We start from the raw sequence: 21,320 nt of genomic DNA, 5'->3' as shown, positions 1-21,320 counted from the left end.
TTGACCAGAAGCCAGAATCAGTCTTCTCTCGCCCGTTCTCTCCCATCCCCTCCATCCCACTGCATTCTCCTGTATAGTGGTTTCCACGGATGAAGGTCTTAAAGATGGTCAGCTTTTGTATGTTCTCTTTTCAGAAAAGACAAGCAACTTGCCATCCAGAATCTTTAAACAAAACCATTTCGGGGCCACAGCAAGACACACACGCAATGCTCTGAGGAATCAGATGAAATTCCAGGCTTTTATCAGGAGCAAAAGTTTATCCCTATCCAAAATGAAATTATACAAATTCATACATATGGTAAAGATCCTAGCTGCCTCTTAAACGAGACAAATTTTCAGCAGAAAGGCCCAAAACAAACTGGTCCTAGTCCTCTGAAGTAAAAACATTTATGGGAAAAATCAGTTTTTGTAAGAAAGAAAAATTAAGAATAAGTTCCTCTCCCAGGCCACAGGTTTCTTTTGTCCAATCAGTTTGGAGTATGCCAGGGGAGAAGTCAGCTTGCTTGAAAGTCACTATCTAATGAAGAAAAACATGAATCCTTTCTCCGAAAGGATGCTCAGAAAGAACAGGCGAGGGGTGTGCAACATCAAACCAATCCAATCTAAACTCCACCCCACTCAGGGTCTCTTTGATGCAATCCCAAAGTTAGCAGTGGCAATGCAACCTTCAGACTGGGAAAGCTCTGACTGTCTCTGTCAGACACTCAAGTCACAGTCCAAGGGCATTTTGTTGTTGGCCAATGTCTGTTACCATTAACTCTCTTCACGATTGCACCAGTTAGACCCCATGCCCTTATGGGGGGTAGGGAGGGGGAGATAAAAAGAAGAAGAAGAAAAACAAAATAGAGGGAAAAAAGTGACAAGAGAAAGTAAACTGCTATTGGCAGATCCCAACACACTTTCTGGGAGACAGCAGATGAAATCACGGCACAGTAAACATGCGCTGCCCACAATCAGCCTTGCTGGGGAGTGAGCCCAGCTGCCACCCCCGAGACACAGGGTCCAGTCCACTTATCTACAGTCTGAGATGCTCACCAACAAAAATGGTTTAAAGAATCTTAGACACCAAGGGCTGGAAGAAAAAGCCTGAGATGATCGGTTCTGTGATTTGTTGTGGTGATAAAGAGTAAATGGTGAGTAAGTGTGTCCAAAGGTGGAGAATCCATGGTCAGCAGAGAGGAGAGGGAAGGCCAGTCCACGGGCAGGTGCTCAGTAGTCATCCAGAGTCTCGATTTCACCCATATTGAGTCGCTCCGATGAAGCATTGACTGAAAATCCTGCAGGAAAACATTGGCGATGAGTGCCCACACCCAGATACCATGTGGCTCCAAGTCCAGGCAGTGGGCTGGAATATGAGTCTCTTGTTTTCGAGCATACCATAGGGATACTCAAGGGAGAGAGAAGGAAGAAAGATAAAGGGCACAGCAGTGGTTTTCTGCCCTTCCAATGAGAGATTCTTTGTTTTTATTTTATTTCTTAGGGTTCTGGTATAATTTAACTATGGAGAAGGGAAAAAAAAAAAAAAAAAAAAAAACCAGCATCACTGCTTAAAAGGAACTGCAAACCACTGCCTTCACACTCACTAATGGGAATACTCCTCCCCGCCATGGGTCGAAACCTTTGTCAAACTTCTGGCCAAGAGCTTTTACTCTTCGGGGGTAGGGAAAGGAAGGGAAGACCTCCTACAAGACCCTTAGAGCCCTCAGATGTCCTATCGCAGAGGAGACAGCACAAAAAGATGAAAGGACTTTATTCAACTCAATCTATTGTAAGTAGACCTGAAAAACAGACTCTGGTTTAAAAAAGCAATAGGAGCACGGCCACTGCAGGCAACAATCAAAGTTTTCAATAAACTCCATAATCAGAGATGGATAAAAAGTATTATTAACAGGCCCTCTTTGGAACGAGTGACTCTCAAAATGCTCTCAGCTCATCCACTCTAAATGACATCCCAAGCTGTTTCAGCCGCTATTTGAATATCAAAAAGTACACAGGCGATGCTCTCCAGTCTAAAAGCAGTTCTGTGAATATTATTTAAGTTTTCTGACCCCTCCTTTTTGTTCTTTAATGTTCAAGTTTTCAAACAAGTACATATTTTAAATGTACTAATAACAAACAAAAATGCCTTACATAATAAAAACAGCTTAACTATATTACAATCTTGACTCAAAAATATCAAGATCTGAAAACATAAACATGCCTATTTATTAGCCAAGCGAGCTGTGGTACAAGCTGCTGGGAGGCCTGATACTGGGAGAGGCCAGGACTCCAAACCCCACCAGGAGCTCGAGCCATCCACTGTGCTCCCATAACCTGCAAGACTTTTTTCACTGAAAATAATGAAAGGCTTAGTGTTCATATTTTAAAATAACGATTTAATTAGGTGAGTCTACAACCCTGAGACCAAACAGCCTATGAAATGAGCTGTCACTCGACTCTGAAGCAGGTTGTTCTTTGACTTCACATTTATCTCAAGAACAGATGAAATGTGATACAAACAATGAGCTACATGCAATAAAGTGGAAACGAAACAAAAACACAAACTAAATTAATTTTAACCATGTAAAGACAGGAAGGGCGAAGAAGCCTGGGACCAAAGAAAAAGTTACTTATTCATTGCTATAACATGTCAATTCCTAGGCTCTTAGCAGACATGGTCTCACCAACCGGTCATAAAAATTCAGTAAGGTGGGCCCTTCTCCTCCCCAGATGACAGAGGGAAAAAGCTCTGGGATACCATGAAACCCACGGCAAAATACATGAGGATTTAAGCCCAGTCTGCCTGGCTCTAAAGACTATGTTCTCTTAGGTTCAGAACAACAGACTCTGTCACTCACATGATTTCTTTAAGGTTTGAGAGACTGTTCTTAAAAGGAAAGTATGACTGGGGAAAAATGATATTGTGTGTGTATATTTATCATATCCAAGTACAGGATGCTCATTCACAATGGCACCTGGTAGCTCTAAAAACTAGAGGGAGACACAAGAGTACAATGGAGGATATGATTATTAAAATGAGGCTGGGCTCCCTGACAGTTTGTTTTAGAAGTAAAGTTCTCTTTTGATCAATGACTACTTTTTCAATGTAAACTTTTGGATCAAATTAGAACCTGTTTTCTCATTCTGTGCATGGGGAACTGTGAGTGATGGATACTTATTAATTTTTCTCAATCTGTAAATCAATAAGGCATATATCAATTAAAAAATAATAGTAAATGAAAATGAGTAGATAAGAGCAGAAATTTTCATAACATGGTCCAAGCAAGAGCTCACTCAAGTGAGCTGCCTCAATACTTTGTTGAACAGTTTTACACTTCCCTTGTATTTAACTGTTTTTCTTCCCCTTCAAGATATTCAGACTACTCAGACTCTATTCCTAGAATGACTCTCTCTCACCCCCTGAAGGGGGATTTGGAGTCTCTTTTTGTCTTGAGTCTGTAATAGGAGATGGGTCAGATTGAATATTTAACCCAAAGAGCTTTACCTCACTTTCAGAGGAACCTTTTCCCCGAGAGCTTGCCCTCAAGTGCCACCACTAAACAGCAAGGATTCTCACCTAGAACCCACACAACCAGAATTTAAAGAACACTTTCAAATCTATATTCATCTATTTCTGTCAAAACCGGGTAAAAATTTTGGACAATTCCATCTATCCTTAACACAAACTTTCGAGAAGAAAACAGAATTTCACCAGATGTCTATGTTCTCAAAGCTGGCTTTCAGGCACCGTTCCAAAGGGCAATCCTCAAGGTCAGGTTTCTCTATTGACATTTGGTTTCCTCCAGGGCAGAAAACCTCTGAAGGAAAGTACAGATTCTACCAAGGGTAGAGTAGGGTTACAATCCACCTTTGCTATGCTATCAGCTCTCTCATGCGGGCATCTCCATTTGATGTTCCACAGTCATTTCACCCAACACTTATCACTGTACCATCTCCCCATAAGCCTGCTCCACTTGACAGTGTTTATCATTTTAGCAAATGGCAACACTATCCATCCTGCTGCCCAAACCTTTCCATTCTCCTTGTCCAGTCAATTCTATCCCCTAAATTTCTGAAATCTATCTAACTCCTCTCCATCTCCAATAACAAAAACCTATTCGAGGCCACCAGTATCTTTCATTTGGTCTATACTACAGCCTCCTAACTTGGCCAACATCCCAACTTGCCATTTTTGCCAATATAATCATTCTATTCCAGACAGGATGGTTTTATAAGAGCCTACTCTAAGTTCATACATAGAGAATAATTTTAATTGTATCATTGTCTGTAGGTTTTCGGGCCAATTTAAGAAACATAGGCAGCTCATCAGCTTTGTCTATGCTGTTTATTCCAGAAACACCACTCCCTATCCTTCCTGCCAGTCTTTTAAAGCCCCAATTCAGTTGTCACCTTTTCCATGAAGCTGCCTTGTATGAAGACACTGGTCCTCAATGCTAGACAAGAATAGCTGTGAGTAGCAGAGAAGAGTGGAAAGAAAACAGGCCTGCTCTGAAATCCCAGCCCCAGTGCTGAATAGCTAGCTGTGTTCTAAATTCTCTTAGGCCTTGGTTTACTCATTGGTAAAACTGGAACATCACCTCATCATGCAGAGTAATTCTGAGACTCCTATGATATATATATAGTAGGTATCAATAAATATTGGTTCTTTTCTTTGAACACTTGATTGGATTTATGGTCTGCTTCCACATACATCAGCATTTACATTTTTAAACAACTTTTTTTGTTCTCCATTAGCATTATTTTCCAACTAAATTGAAAGGCCTTCTAGGGAAATTCATATTAAATATGAAACAAGGCTTTAAAGTTTAGAGGACCATACAATATAAGTTATTACTTTTCTTACATGCTATATAGCACATGAGACACAGCTCTTGCACTGAGATGCCCAGTAAATACTACTTATTTTGAACAGGTTAAAAAAAATTAATTTTGATAAGGAGTAGTTCTCTTCATGAACAAACATTCCAACATGGGACTCACATATGTTAACTGCTGTAACATGCACTCCCCAACACCCAGCTGAGATTTTAGGCCTGAGCTCACCTAATAAACTGGGATCTGCTCGGACCATCTTCTGCTTTTTCTTCTTCTTGCCACTTTGTACAGCCTCAAAATTGGATTGTTGGTTGTTGCTTTGATTGGTCTGAAACACTGAATGGAGTGCACTGTGGTTCATCCCCCACACAGAGTCCTGTGAAACAAGATGGCACAACTGCGGTCACACAGTGGATGCAGGCGTGGCCCACCCTAAGAAAATGGTTGATTTCCCCTCACCTTACCAAGAATAAGTTTAAAAACAGAAAGTCTATCATGGATTAAGGTAATAATGAAGTCAAGAGCAGTGCACTGAGCCACCCTTTCCCTTCATTTAGATTCAGACATCCCATTTAAGCTCTGTGCCTCCACAAGGCCTGTCCTGGTAGCTCCAGGTGTCCACCCTGCTGTGAGAACACGGCTCCCAAAACCTCTTGGTTATGCATGGAGTCTGTATCATCTACTAGAAAAATAAATATACAGCAAATAATCACGAACAGACCTCTGCACTCTGGCAACTTACACCTCTCACCCACCCAAAGCGGAAGGTTCTTGTGTTCTCTGGGCCCCAGGACAGAGAGGACAGGCTACAGACCAGCTGGCAGCGTGCTACCAAACAAAGTTCATGTCATGTACTTTATTCCTATTGGCAATCCCAGAAGGAAGCTGGTCTCAAAGTATTATCCATACACTTTCCACCAACTAGTTAAACTATGAAATAGCCTACCAGCCATTCACACTTCCTTGTTGCTCTTATGAGAGCAATTCACTGTGAACTGGGATGAGACTGACTGAACCAGTTTACGGCATGGGTAGTGTAGTAGCGGGGAGGGAGGAGTGGAGGGAGCACTGTGGGAGGACAAGCCTGGCCGTGTGTGCTGGGCCTCCACCTTCCTATTCTAGCACACAGAGGCGGTCATTTCACAAAGGGAACAGCCTTCTGTATTGCTATACAACATCTTCTCTTTTGATTCCTTAAAATATTTTTCCTAGTGCTGTTCATGTTTACATCTTTCACTTTCCTTCAGTTGATCCCTATGAGCCCACCTACCCAAATGGATTTTAAATGCCCTGTACTTCACTGTATCTTACATATCCCCAGAAGTGACCTATAACACACATTATCTCTAGCAGCGGAATTACAGGATTAAAGGATATGAATATTCTTAAGCCTCTCCATGAGGCTTGCCAACTCGTCTTTCGGAAAACTTGTACAACCAATCCTCACTATTCACGAATTCCCTATTTGTGATTTGCTTACTCACTATAATTTATTTGTAACACCAAAATCAATACTTGCATTTGCAGTGCTTCTGTGGTCATTCTGGACAAGCACATGTACACAGCAGTGAAAAATCTGAGTTGCCCAAGTCACACGTTCCCACTGGAGGTAGAAAAGGGCAGCACTCTGCCTCCTTGTCTCAGCTCTCATCCTGTAGACCAGCACCTTTCTCAGTCTATGTAGTGCCATGTTGTTCACATTTTTCTGCTTTTTATTGGTGATTTCACTGTTTAAAATGGCCCCCAAGTGTTAAGTTCTGTATACCATTTCTAAATGCAAGGTGGCTGTGACATGCCTTATGGACGAGAGGTGTGTGTTAGATAAGCTTCATCTGAGCATGAGTTACAGTGCAGTTGGCAGTGAGTTCAATGTTAAGGAATCAATAATATATTAAATAAGACATCTTTAAACAGAAACACACACAAAACAAGGTTACATACTGAGCAGCTGACAAAAATGTGACCAGAGGTTCGCAGAAACCTACTCCTGCATTTCACCTAGGAGCAACAGTTCAGTATTTGCTAATTCAGTGTTGGCAGTGACCTTACAGGACATCACTGCAAATAAGCAGAAGTGACTGTACCTTTCACATCCTCATCGACAACGTATAAAATGTCTGGCATGCTGCAGTACTGGGTACAGTGGATCCTGAGCACTGGAGATTTAACATCTGTAGGTTTTAACTATTCAAAACCAAGTTTATGGGTCTGTGACAAGCTGGAATTTGCAATTTGACTGAGGCACATATGTGAACCAAGAAAAATGAGGCTGGTGTGCCTAACAGAGAATGAATGGTTATATCTGCTATTTGAGAAATACACAAAAGTCTCTGGACATATAATTTGAAAATATCAAGTCTACCACATTTTAAAAAGCTTTGGTCATTTGATGTACAAAAATGGTATCTTTGCTTGGCTTTTCATTTCTCTGGTTGCTCTACACTTCAAGGTATTACACTCACTGACAGGTGCACCGCACTCACTCTGCTGCCTCATACCTGCTGCGGCGGCGGCGGCGGCTGCTGCTGCTGTTGCTGCTGCCGCTGGTTGGCTTTCTGTTTGGCACGGCGCTCGAGGAACTGCTTGGCAAACTCCTTGGCCTCTGAGGTATCTCCTAAATAGGCCCTAATATAATCATGGACCTCATAAGGAGATTCTACTTCTTTCAGGAAAGAAACAAATGTGGGAACTGCAACATGAGAGGGGAGAAGATATAAAGAGTAACAATGAAATATCACATACAAAAAATCAGTTTTAGTTTTTAATATATTGTCACACCTAATACAGATGTTAATGACAGAAACTTGAAAAGTATGCAGTTATTATGTTAAATATTTTTTAATCTACTCTGTAGAAATGGAAAAAAAAATCCACTATCATTGCAATGCCCAAAATTATCTGAAACAGCATAGAGTCAAAGATAGATCGATCATGCATGTTTAGTTTCACTAAACGTTATGTCAGTAGAAACTAAACGTTACACTAGTTGAAACAATTGCTTGCCTAAGACTAAGCTATTTGGGGATTCATTCTTTCTTTTCTTAAATACAATCAATATTTATTAAGTGCTATGATGTGTGCCAGGCACCAGGACAGATACTAAAGATACAGCCATACCCTCCTTTCACTTCACTGAGACATCACATCTTGAGAGAGAAATCAAATGGAACATGCAAGCAGTGTGGCGTAGGAGAAAAGCACAAGTACCAGAGTTAGACAGACATGGGTTTAAAACCTGACTCTGAAATTTGCTGGCTGTGTGACCTTGATGAGTTACTTAACCATTCTGAGCCTCCGTTTCCTAATTCATAAAATGGGGATAATATCACTTATATTGTAAAGGTATCTTACAAAATTGCTGCAAAACAGAAAACTGGGATAACATATGTTAACCCCTAGAAAGTGCCTAGCACATGGTAGGTGCTTAATGGATGGCAGCCATTACTATTATTTACTCTTGGTTTCTCTGGCTCTTTCAGACCATTAGATATTGTTACATTGCTGCAAGGGAACCCTTCAATTCTTTTACTGCTCTGTTTTTAAAAGATCCTTGGTTTTAGACGAGACATCCAAGGTGGACTAGTTCAACACAGCCTATCAGTATGGGAACCCCTCCTACACCAAGCTGACCTATCTCTGTTCAAACATCTGGGGCTGAGGGAGGGACTCACTTCCATCTAAGCAGAAATTTCTCTTTGTGAACAGCTAACAATGAGCAAGTTTTTCTTCAAATTGTGCTGAAACTTTTTCACTTCCACACACTGGTCCTAGTTTTATCCCACATAAAATAAGTCTACTTGCTCTGTCACATGATTCCCATCCCCTGCTCTCAAAGGCAGGAAGGGAAAGACCTCACATCACCTCAACCTTCTCTTGCCCAGTTTGACCTTTGTTCCCACCGTCAGTCACCTTCCTTTGGACTTGGTCTGGATGGCAATGTCCCCCATAAAGTGAGCAGCATGGAACTACGACCTCCTCTGTCCTGTAAATCTTAGGACAGCTTGAGACAGCATTTAGTTTTTGGCAACCACTGATAACCCATTTGAGCAGAGTACTACAGGACTCTTCTCATAAGTCGCACTATACACAATACTATTAAAGAGTCAAGTTCTCACAGTAGGTGCAGGACGTGACCTCCATGAGATTTCACCTCCTGAGTTTTGGCCCATGATTCCCGTTTGCCAACTTCTCTTTGGGTCCTGCTCTGCCATTCCACACACTGGGTTTCCCTCCCCAGTTCTTACCATCCAAGTTATTTGCCGTATTAAGGGCATGAAGCATCTGTTCACACCACTGGGTAAATCCATCTTGGGCTTTATTTACTCCCTGAAAGAGCTTCAGCAACTTTTCTTCTTCTTCTACTTTCTTATTCTGCCGGTTAGACACACCTACAGATTTACTAAAGCAAAACAATAGGGCGATATTATATTCCCAGAAACTGTTACTATATGATTATACTACAACACCATAAACAGATAATGTCTTGGCAACACTGGATGGCTGTCCATTAATCCAATGCTTGGCTCCAAAAATGAAAAAAAAGAAAAATTCAAATATTTGGATTTCACGTGAGGGGGTTACCCAATATCCTCTTAAAAATCTGTCCTTAACTAATACATTCTAGTTTGTGAATATAGGGCTATTTTTCAGGGAAATGACACAACTCTTCCTATCTGTCCTTCAGTACATTTTTTAATTTTACTAAGCCTCAGTTTCCTCATCTGTAAAATGGTACTGATACTTCTTTGAGTTATCATAAGGAATAAAGATACTATATGCAAAGGCCTAGAGCACAGTGCTTGGCAAAGATGCTCAATACACTGACAGATACTTAGGGTCCTACTCATAAGGTATTAGGCCCTCAATCAAGAAGAAACAATCTGACAACACTACCATTTATTAAGTAGTTACTATGTGCCAGGCACTTTATTAATTACTTCACGTGTATTCATGAATTCATTTAATCTCTACAACTAAACCCATGAAGTTGTTATTATTATCTTCATTTTACAGATGAGGGAACTGAGGCTCAAAAAGTTTCCCTTTTGCCCAAGGTCACACAGCTAATAAGTTGTAGTGCTGGGATTTTAGTTCACATATTTAACACTAAAACCCACGCTCATTCAACAGCACTATATACTGAGGAAAGAAAGATGAAAGTGAAATGTGACTAATTTATCATAAAAATAAATACGTTTAAGTCCATTACAGAGGTGTCTATAATACTCACAATGTAAGTAACTTAAAAATATAAATTAGGAAAAAAACGCTAAGGTCTAGAGAATACTTTAGAGAAATGTTCAACAACAACAACAAAAATATACCATTCCTAATATTTATTAAGTGGTTACCACATGACAGGCAATGGACTAAGTGCCCGGCAGTAGAAAGAGCCCCTCGTAATAATACAGATGTTTTTCCAGGTGGAAGAAAGCAATCACTAAACTATGACCTCATGTGCTTATACACAGATGAAAATAAATAAAAACTAAATACCTTTCCCTGTCCACCCAATATCCCATTCCTCACATGCCCCCTTCCCCCAACCCACCAAGGAGCATAGATTTAATCATTTTGAGCCCTACCTGAGACTGGCGTTGTTTTTATTTTTATTTGTTGAATTCCTGGGTCCCACCTCTTTCACTGCATCATCCCAGAATCCCATGTTGGAGTTTTTGGTGTCAGCATTACTCCAGATACTACTGACTAGGTCAGATGCCCACTGGTTAGGGGGACCAGTGTTTATAGAGCCCCAAACAGAATTCCCAATGCTGGTGTGCAGGTTGGAATGCTGTTAAAGAAAAAGAGACAAATGATTATGGTTAACAATATTAAAAGATAAAAAGAGAGTCCACAATAGTCAGAAAAGATAACTTATAACACTAGTCCATACAATGATTGCTTAAGAAAAATGTACCCACCGTATTATTCCGGGCTCTGTTTGGTTGCTGGTGCTGCTGCTGCTGCTGCTGTTGCTGCTGCTTCTGCATTTGCCTGGCTTCTTCCTGTTGTATCTCCAGAAGAGACTTGGTGGTACCTGCGGGTTTGCTGACATTCCCCCAACCTGAGAGTTTCTGCTGCTGCTGCTGCTGCTGCTGGAGAGCTTTCATCAATTCCCTCTGCTGGCGCCTTTGCTGTTGCACAAAAATAGAAGCTAGCTCAGGATTCTAGTTTTACAGTTACAAATATCCAGTATACTAAATGCAATGCAAATACATAGTAGCTATGTAAAATTAAACACTTGACAGGGTTAACTCTTTTGCTGCAAATAAAGATGTAAACTGCCAGAGTTACCTAAGAGGGGAATAAAAAGATCAAATGCAGAAATACTTTTTAAAAATTAAGTAGGGGATTAAAGACTTGAATGTAAGACCTGAAACCATAAAACTCCTAGAAGAAAATACAGGCAGAACACTCTTTGACATCAGTCTTGGAAGGATCTTTTCGAATACCATGTCTACTCAGGCAAGGGAAAGAAAAAGGAAAAATAAACAAATGGGACTACATCAGACTAAAGAGCTTCTGGAAGGCAAAGGAAACCAGAAACAAAACAAAAAGACAACCCAACAACTGGGAGAAAATATTTGCAAATCATATATCCAACAAGGGGTTAATCTCCAAAATATATAAAGAACTCAACAACAAAAAAACAAACAACCCAATCAAAATATGGGTAGAGGATATGAAAAGACATTTTTCCAAAGAGAGCATACAGATGGCCAACAGGCACAAGAAAAGATGCTCAACATCACTAATCATTAGGGAAATGCAAATTAAAACCACAATGAGATATCACCTCACACCTGTCGGAATGGCTATTATTAAAAACATGAGAAATAACAAATGTTGCAGAGGAAGTGGAGAAAAGGGAACCCTCATACACTGCTGGTGGGAATGCAAACTGGTGCAGCCACTATGGAAATCAGTATGGAGATTTCTCAAAAAATTAAAAATAGAAATATCATATGACCCAGCTGTTCCAGTACTGGGTATTTATCCAAAGAACCTGAAATCAACAACTCAGAGAGACTTACACACCCCTATGTTCACTGCAGCATTATTCACAATAGCCAAGACATGGAAGCAACGCAAGTGCCCATCGACCAATGAATGGATAAAGTAGAGGACATATATATACAATGGAATACTACTCAGCCATAAAAAAAAAAAAAGACAAAATCGTCCCATTTGCAATGACATGGATGGAATCTGAGGGTACTATGTTAGGTGAAATAAGCTAGAGAGAGAGACAAAGGCCGTATAATTTCACTCATATGTGGAAGATAAACAAATACATGGACAAAGAGATCAGATTAGTGGTTACCAGAGGCAAGGGGGTTGGAGAGTGGGCATAAGGGGTAAAGGGGCACATATATATGGTGACTGACAAATAATGTACAACTGAAATTTCACAATATTATAAACTATTATGACCTCAATAAAATAAAAAATTAAGTAGGGTTTTTGCTTAAACATAGAAATGAAATACATACGTTTACTTCCTAAAGCCCTACCAAAATGACAGAAAACCTATATATTTTTAAAAAGCATAAACCCATAAGGACAAAGAGAATAGAATAGATTTTAAAAGCTGGAAAGCAGACAAATAACGATAGCCAATGTAACAAACCCAGTAAGTTGAAACCTAAGTAAAAGAAGCTCAGAAACAGGCCAATTCATACAGAAAGCTCTAATTCCTCTAATTCCTAATTAGAGGTTTGGGTACCTCAAACAGCAGACTGGCTGAAAGTCTGTAAAAAGCAGCAGTAAGACCCCAGACTCCCTCCCCTAACTGATGTAGTTGGGGAGCTCTCTCTCCCTCTCCCCAGCAGAAAGCTAAAACTTTCTCTTTACAGAGGCTGAGCCAGACTGACGGATTAATCTATGGGGAAGCTGACCCAGCACAAGAGAATACAACTATAGGTATTAAAATATGGGGGAACTCCCCCAAACAGAACAGCCCGGCCAGAGACCATCACAGCAAAGCCCACTGAGATGTTGTATACAGAAGGCCCCCCTTACTCATGGTCAACTGAAGTCCGGAAGCAGATAAATCTCCTTCTAATGTGTTGTCAAAAGGTCAATAGTAACCTAATGCTACGTCACAATGCCTACATCATTCACCTCACTTCATCTCATCACGTAGGTGTTTTACCATCTCACACCATCACAAGAAGAAGAGTGAGTACAATACAATAAGATATTTTGAGAGAAGAGAGACCACATTCACATAACTTTTATTACAGTATATTGTTATAATTGCTCTATTTTATTACTATTGTTGTTAATCTCTTATTGTGCCTAATATCATAGCTATGTGTCTACAGGAAAAACATAGTATGTATAGGGTTCAGTACTATCCATGGTTTCAGGCATCCACTGGGCGTCTTGGAATGTCCACCCCGACGCCCCACTCTGGATAAGGGAGATCACCGTGTACCAGAACCTCCGATCAGCTTTTTGGTGCCTGACTCCTAAATATGAACAAATAGCCCAGGATCAACAAACATTTGACATCAGCTTCTAAGGTGAAAGCCAAAGACCAAATCAAACAAATAAAATTCAGTGGAAACAGAAATACAATATGGGAAATATGCGCTAGTTTTTCAAAAAGCTATCAGTAAGTAATATTCTTAAGAGAGGTAAGATGGTGCATTCAATGAAACAAGAGGCTATAAAAAGAAACAATTAGAGAATAAAATAAGGACTCAGAGAAATTTAAATTAAGATAGCATACATAAAAGTTCAACAGAAGGACTGAAAGAGATCGAGGAAACGCTCCATCAAAAAGGATAAAAAGACAAGAGATGGAAAACAAGAAAGAAAACATGAGAAAATCAAAATCAGTCCAGGAGGGTAACATGCAAATGATAAGAATGACAACAGCCGTGCAGCAACCCAGGAGCAGCCAGATTTGAACAAGTCAGAGGATCCTGGAAAGGATACCTCCAGGGAAAGGATGAAATAAAATTATCTTAGGTTTCTCTATCTGAGAAATACCTATTGAATGGCATTTTATACCTTTTGAAGCGTGTAGGAAGACTTAACGGTTCAAAGAAAATTAATCAAGTGAAAATACAAATGAGGCAATTATTAACTTCTGACAAAAAGATGAACAGGAAAAGATCTGTGATCCCAACTCTAATGCTATTACTTTTTTTTCTATTCAGCAGAGACCAAAGGAACAATTTCTAGCCTTGAGGGGAGAAGATACACTCTGCTCTGCATCCATTTGTTGATAACCCTTTAGAAAAGAAAAATGATTTCAGAGAAAGTACAGTCTTTTTTTTTTTAAGAGGGTGGGAAATAAGGTAATTTTTAAGGTGGTGAAACATTTTATCTTATTGGATGACGTTAAGCACACTACACAGTGAATATGTATAGACAATTCCCACTTCTTTTTGTGTACCCATGGCCTTTGGTGAATCAGACCACCCAGATGCAAAAACAATAACATATTCTCTAACAAAATGACTGCTCTAACTCAGATCCACATAAAGCACTTTCTTCAAGACTCTGCTACCTCATGCCACCTTTTCAGAGAGGCCTTCCCAGATTGCACTACCTAAAACTACCACCACCAATATCATCCCCAACCCTCAGCCCTCTCCCTGTTCCTCTTCCTGCTTTATTTTTCTCACTGGCATTTAATCCTCTTCTAGTACGTCATATGTTTTACTTAATTTTTATTGTACATGTCCCCTCAACTACATGTCCTTCTAATTTATGAAAGCAGAGAATTTTGTCTATTTTAGACTCGTTATATCCTCAGACTATAACTATCACCAAGTAGTACTCAGCAAATATGAAACGGATGGATGGATGGACGGATAAATATGGCACCTAATGGCATGCTGAACCAAACCATTTTACTTATTCATTTTCTCCTCTCTGTCAAGAACTGTGTTCTTCCTTTTTCCCCTCTTTCTTTCACTATTTTGTATCTGTCCTATCCTAAGGATGAACTACAGCATATAGACTTAAAAGGCAGAAAGACTTTATTTCTGTCATATTTTAAGTTTTTCTAGGCTATTCAGAAAACCCAAAACCCTTTAGTATCCTATTTAGTATTCTTATTCTAATTTAGTATTACATAATACTAATGATACATCTATAACACTATAATACTAATTTAGCATTCTAATTCTATTTAGTATTCTAAATGTATTCTGCATTCTAAACATCAAATTTATAAAAGGATGTTTAGAATGCACAAAACTCACCCACCATTTTGAAAAACCCACGTACTTTTATTTATGAGCTATTCTCTCAAGAGCTGCAGTAAAAGGTTTAAGGTAATTGAACATTTATGTTACCCAATCTTAATGTTATTCCTATTAGATCCCTCAGATTTGCCAGAGCAATCAAATTATAGGCTAAAGAGTTTAATAATGAATATCCAATTCTAACAGTGATAATTTCTAGTAACAACTGATCCGTAACGCACACTCACTCTTCTGGGACACTGTCTGACTAGAACACTTTCAGTTTTAAAATTTACCTCTTCTCGAAGCTGCCGTTCTCGTTCTTCCTCTAGTTTTTGGATTTCAGCCAATGATAGCGTTGCCTGGGACTGACATGCTGTTGTACTGGACTGCTGGCCCCACGTCGAAGAAGAGGGAAGCTAACAAAAAAGGAAGGCAGAAGAGTTCATGAGGAAATGTGGACAGGAAATAAAGAGGCAATAATGCATTACGTACAGCCAGAACATTCAAGTTTCCTCCAACTCCATTTATAACAGTCAATGCAAATTTCCTTCTTCAATCCTTTTACATCCTATTCTCCCAGTCAGTTTGCTTCTTTTACTTAAATTTTTTGTCACTACCCCAAACCCAAGATTTTACAACAACTTAAAATATACACAATATACTTTTTTTTTTTTTTTTTTTTGTGAGGAGATCAGCCCTGTGCTAACATCCGCCAATCCTCCTCTTTTTTTGCTGAGGAAGACGGCCCTGGGCTAACATCTGTGCCCATCTTCCTCCACTTTATATGGGACGCCGCCACAGCATGGCTTGCCAAGCAGTGTGTCGGTGCGCGCCCGGGGTTCCGAACCAGCGAACCCCGGGCCGCCGCAGCGGAGCGCGCGCACTTAACCGCTTGCGCCACCGGGCCGGCCCCTACACAATACACTTTTATTTGATCTACCATTTGGGGACTGCAACTTTGTTACATCTGGCATTGATATACACAAGCAATACAGAGACATAAAGAGAAAGGAGTAAACAAAAGAATCACTAAATTTTTAACCCAAGGAGGCAATAAAGGACACGATATGTTACCTTCTAGTGAAAGGGTTTTAAGGACAAGATTTCTGAAGGGAAAGCTGAGGCAGCTAATGAACGATGCCAAGCATAGTTCTCAATTAGTCTTTTATGAAAGGGAGTTAACCAGGCTATAGCTTCTAGTCGTGAGCACTAAGCTGTTTTTAATCAATAATTCTATCTTTCCTATCCCTTAAAATTATTGAGTAAAATACAGTGTAAATATCTGGGTCCTGAATAACTTAATATTCTCAAAAACTTGATTATTCTAAGGGAATCTTTCTAGGCCAGAAAGAGATACACTTAAATTTCAAGACATCTTATGGCTCTTGAAAACAACAAAAAAACAAATCTAACCAGACTAAAAATATGTTTAATAAAAATAATACAGGGCCAGCCTCGTGGCCACGTGGTTAAAGTTCCATGTGCTCTGCTTCGGCAGCCGGGGTTCGTGGGTTCAGATCCTGGGCGCGAACCTACTCCACTCACCAGCCATGCTGTGGTGATGTCCCACATACAAAAAATAGAGGAAGACTGGCACAGATGTTAGCTCAGGGCTAATCCTCCTCAAGCAAAAAAAGAGGAAGATTGCCAACGGATGTTAGCTCAGGGTGAACCTTCCTCACAAAATTAAAAATAATAATAAAAATAGGGGCGGCCCTGTGGCTCAGTGGTTAAGTGCTCGCACTCCGCTGCTGGCGGCCCGGGTTCGGATCCCGGGCGCGCACCGACGCACTGCTTCTCCAGCCGTGCTGAGGCCGCGTCCCACATACGGCAACTAGAAGGATGTGCAGCTATGACATACAACTATCTAGTGGAGCTTTGGGGGAAAAATAAATAAATAAATAAAATTATAAAAATAATACATAAGCATGGATTAAAGCAAACAAAATGCCCAACAGTCCCAAAAAAGAATGCCTCTACAGCAGAAATCTCTAAAACTGGAACTGATGGGATAAGCATATAAACAGTTCAAATTGTCACTGATATTAGCAAACAGCTGTCCAAATGAGCACCCTCAACACCACTGAATATAATCGATCCTTAACATTTTTTGGCCAATATGATAGGTAGTAGGGGCATTTCTCTCAAAATGCAATTGTGCTGGAGTTGGGGGGGGCGGGGCGCAGAGGGAAGCTAAGCGAGAGTTGATGGGGGACCAGGTAGGCAAAGTTGAGCACAAACTCTTTTTCTCTAAAGGAAATGATACATTGGAAGGTGCTTATCAAGATCAAATAAGGCGGCAGATCTCAAACTTGGTAGCATCACCTGGGGAGACCTGTAAAAATGTAGATGCCCTGGTCCCACACTCAATGAATCAGAAGATCCTAAGGTGAGGCCAGATAATTTGCATATTTTTGTAATTCTGATGCAGATACAATCAGCCAGTAACCACTAATGTCTAAGATCCCAGTGGATGTGTCACCCCACCACACCCAGGAACCAACCACAATCCTCTTTAGCAGAACCTCAGCCAGCACTGGGCACAGAGGCAGTGCCTCCTGAAATGGCCTATTCCCCTTGCAGGCACCTCTGAGATTCTTCCCATTACTGTGCCAAGATATACTTCACTGTACTTTTCATTCATGATTCACAGGTCTGCTCTCTGGAGTGATAGAGAACAAATCAAAGTCTTCTTCATATGAGAGACAAACTACAGATAGCTATCATTTTCCTTAAGTCTTGTTTGTACCTAGGAAATAATATCCCATTGTGGGAGATCAAGATTTGGCCATCCTAAAATATATCTCTTTACCTTGATTGTTTTCTCTGAGGGACATTTGACCTCCCCCACTAACTGCCTAAAGAATTTGACATGGTGGCTCCTTCCTGGAACAGATCTATCATGATGGCTGTAAAGATAATGTAGGATAGAGGTCACAATAGAAAAGGCACCAACAAGCCCATCTTATTGGAAGTTCTGTCTCTCTGGCCACATTCTCTGAATGGCCCTGCGAGGAGTCGCCAGACAGTCATTTACATTTATAAGGGAAATCTCCATTTGTAAAGGTATCTCCCTCTCTGTTTTGGGAAGAGGGGGGATGGCCTCATTTCTAGTGGCTTATCAATGTGGAAGGTGAGGCCTTAAATCTGCATAATAACCTTACTCTTGTTTACTGTGCTTTAGTGGTAATCTCCTGTAACTGACTCCCCCCACCCCCAACATCCTCCTTTGTCATTGGCTGAACATGGTATTTAAGACGAGAATTTCTGCTATTGTGTTGAGAAACGCAGCGTCCCTGCTTTCTCCCATGTATACATGTTATTAAACTTGGTATTATTTTCTCCTGCTAACCTGTCTTGTTAATTATTTGGCCAGCCATAAGAACCTTAAGGAAAAGGGCAGAGGGGGATTCTCCCTCTTCCCCCGACACCATCACTCCATCAACAGTGCCTCAGGGCATTTTCCAGTTCAACCAACATCCTGTACTGCCCACTCGCAGAACTGCAGTTTGTCAATATGCTTTTCAGAATAACTCCTTCCCACATCAGAAGCAAACAGTAGGGAATTTGGCACATTTTGTGACCCCTGAATGCCTAATATCCTTCACTGATTAAAAAAAATTTACTCCTTTTTTCTGCCCTGACATTACTACTGTGGGAGATCAAGATTTGGCCACCCTGAAACATATCTCTTTACCTTGATTGTTTTCTCTGAAGGACATTTGACCTCCCCCACTAACTGCCTAAAGAATTTGACATGGTGGCTCCTTCCTGGAACAGATCTTCTATCATGATGGCTATAAAGATAATGTAAAATAGATGTTACAATGGGAGGGGCACCAAGCCTCTTTTATCAAAAAAACTCTGTCTCTCCCTGACCACATTATCTATAGATGACCCCGAAAAGAATTGTCCTCCTGCCCTCTGAAGTCCCAGGCCAGTACCCACCCCCAACACGCTCCTCGCCTTTAGCTGCAATACTTAAGCAAGCAGCTTAGACAGAGGGACGAGTTGCTCATTTCTGAGCTTCTCCCATGTATACGTTATTAAACTTGGTATTATTTTCTCCTGCTAACCTGTCTTGTTGATTATTTGGCCAGCCAGAAGAACCTTAAGGGAAAAGGCGGAGGGAGATTCTCCCTCTTCCCCCGACACTACCTTACTTTTCAACACTATTTTTGATTTTAAAAACCCAATTGTGGGGGCCAGCCCAGCGGCGCAGCAGTTGGGTGCGTGCGCTCCGCTTCAGCAGCCTGGGGTTCATGGGTTCGGATCCCGGGCGTGCACCGGTGCACCACTTGTGCATGCCATGCTGTGAGGTGGCATCCCATGTAAAGTGGAGGAAGATGCATGAGGATGTCAGCCCAGGACCAATCTTCCTCAGCAAAAGAAGAGGAAATCGGATCGGCATTGGATGTTGGCTCAGGGCTGATCTTTCTCACACAAAAAAGAAAAAGAAAAATAACCAAATCAATTGTGTTCCACTTTCAGTATGACAGCACAAGGAGCTCTGTGGACCCACTCCTCAGCAAAACTGATGAAAATTATTTTTAAAAACTCATTTAAAGCCTCTGGAAATCGTCCTAAGGGAATGCAGCAAATGAAGAAAGATTCCTTCAGGAAAATCTGCTAAAACCAGAGTCTGTGGTACTTGCACCAAGACCCACTGTCTCCCAACTGCTAGCTCGACCAGACACAAACTCCACTCCAGATGAGTGCAGCCAAGAACACAGCTCCTTCACCCCCTCAGCTGCCAGTTAGTGGGCTGGCTTCCCAGAAAGAGCACAACATCAGCATTTCTCATCCTGGCTCCAGCTACCTGTTGTAAAGGCTGAGTTACAGGCAAGTACAGCTGAGAGGTGGGGTCCCCTTCTTATGCCTAACCCCCACTTGTGGGGATGGAAATTACCTTGAGCACAGTGCTACTTAAGAGTACTAGGACCCTGACTGCCACTGCCCTAGCTCAAAAGGCAGAGGGTCCACCCCACCAGGAGAGGCAAGCCATGAAGACCTGAGGCTACTGTCCCTCCCACAAAGGCTCAACTCCTAAAGCAGGGGTGTACTCAGAGAAAAGCACACCATTGTTCCCAGCTTCAGAGCTGTGACTCAGAGATTTCTGCCTGGGGATGGAGGTCAGACAAACAGAAGACGGAGAGCTCCAAACCTCCTCCCAAAGAAACGGACTTCATTTGCAAGAGTCTGGAGAATGAGGAGTTTAAGCCTAAGGGTACTTTCAAAAAATGTGGAGATTAGGGTGACAGGCAATTGGGAGGAGACTGATAGATTCATTGAAGATACAGGCTAAGCTGCAGGCCACTACTTAGTCTCAGAGAACCAAGGAAAGAGCTGGAAGAAGTCCTCCTGGGGTCAGAACAGATCTCAAACACAGACCTCGGGAAGTATCTCTTCAAAGAAGCCTAATTTTGATTAGATCAGTCTGTGGAGCTATTTATGCCCCAAGGCACTTATGAGGACAATAGAGCAATCCAGCTAGCAATCAGTGGAGCTTAACTGCTGGATATGGAAAGACAATGAGGGCCGAGCCAAAACCACTGTCAGCCTAGAGTGACTGTGGGCATACCCAATGCTGCACCCCCAGAGGAGCAGCAGCAGAGGCTTCACACTACTGGGAAGAGGAGGAGGGAACGCGACTTCACTGAATTAATAGCTAGTCACAAAATAAATAACAACAATGGGAGGAGGGTAGGGGCTGGTGGGGAGACACCAGTACCCAGAGTTGCTACAAAGCATTATCAAAAAAGTCTAGACTCCAAAAAAAAATTATGAGACATGTAAAGAAACCATCAAGTATGACCTATATACCAGGAAAAAAGTTGGCAACAGAAATGGCCTGTGAGAGCCATCAGACGTCAGATTTAACAAAGATGTCAGAGTCTTGTTTAGAGAACTAAAGGAAACCATGAATAAAGTAGTAAAAGAAGATATGATAACAACATCACATCAAATAAAGAATATCAATAAAAAGATAGAGATTATTTTTAAAAGGACCAAAAGGAAATTCTAGAGTTCAAAAGCACAATAACGGAGATGAAAAATCACTAGAGAAGCTCAAAAGTATGTCTGAACTGGCCAAAGAAAGAAGCAGTGAACTTGAAGACTGATCAACAGAGATTACATAATCCAAAGAACAGAGAGAAAAAAAGAAGTAAGAAAAATGAAGACAGACTTGGAGAAATGTGCACTGAGTGCACCAACATATATAGGTAACCTAAGTACCAGAAGGAGCGGAATGAGAAGAGCAGAAATCATGGCTGAAATCTTCTCAAATTTACTGAA

The 21,320-nt window shown here is 41.0% G+C and overlaps 1 protein-coding gene across 5 annotated transcripts in view; it reads right to left on the bottom strand.

The window, feature by feature from the left end:
• Positions 1–224: 224 nt before the first annotated feature.
• The window catches only part of GIGYF2 (GRB10 interacting GYF protein 2), a 144,508-nt gene continuing 123,412 nt past the window's right edge, over positions 225–21,320 (bottom strand). For all 5 annotated transcript variants that reach the window (XM_058533220.1, XM_058533223.1, XM_058533225.1 and 2 more), the window contains 7 exons: positions 15,317–15,439; positions 10,737–10,949; positions 10,401–10,606; positions 9,060–9,214; positions 7,314–7,504; positions 5,044–5,191; positions 225–1,277 (listed from right to left, as the gene is read on the bottom strand). In XM_058533220.1, the coding sequence (XP_058389203.1) occupies positions 1,210–1,277; positions 5,044–5,191; positions 7,314–7,504; positions 9,060–9,214; positions 10,401–10,606; positions 10,737–10,949; positions 15,317–15,439 (1,104 nt within the window). In that variant the 3' untranslated portion in view covers positions 225–1,209. The remainder of the gene's footprint in view (positions 1,278–5,043; positions 5,192–7,313; positions 7,505–9,059; positions 9,215–10,400; positions 10,607–10,736; positions 10,950–15,316; positions 15,440–21,320) is intronic.

This window comes from Diceros bicornis, chromosome 37 (assembly GCF_020826845.1).
Source record: "Diceros bicornis minor isolate mBicDic1 chromosome 37, mDicBic1.mat.cur, whole genome shotgun sequence".
Taxonomy (NCBI): domain Eukaryota; kingdom Metazoa; phylum Chordata; class Mammalia; order Perissodactyla; family Rhinocerotidae; genus Diceros; species Diceros bicornis.
This window is presented reverse-complemented; position numbering and strand designations above follow the sequence as displayed.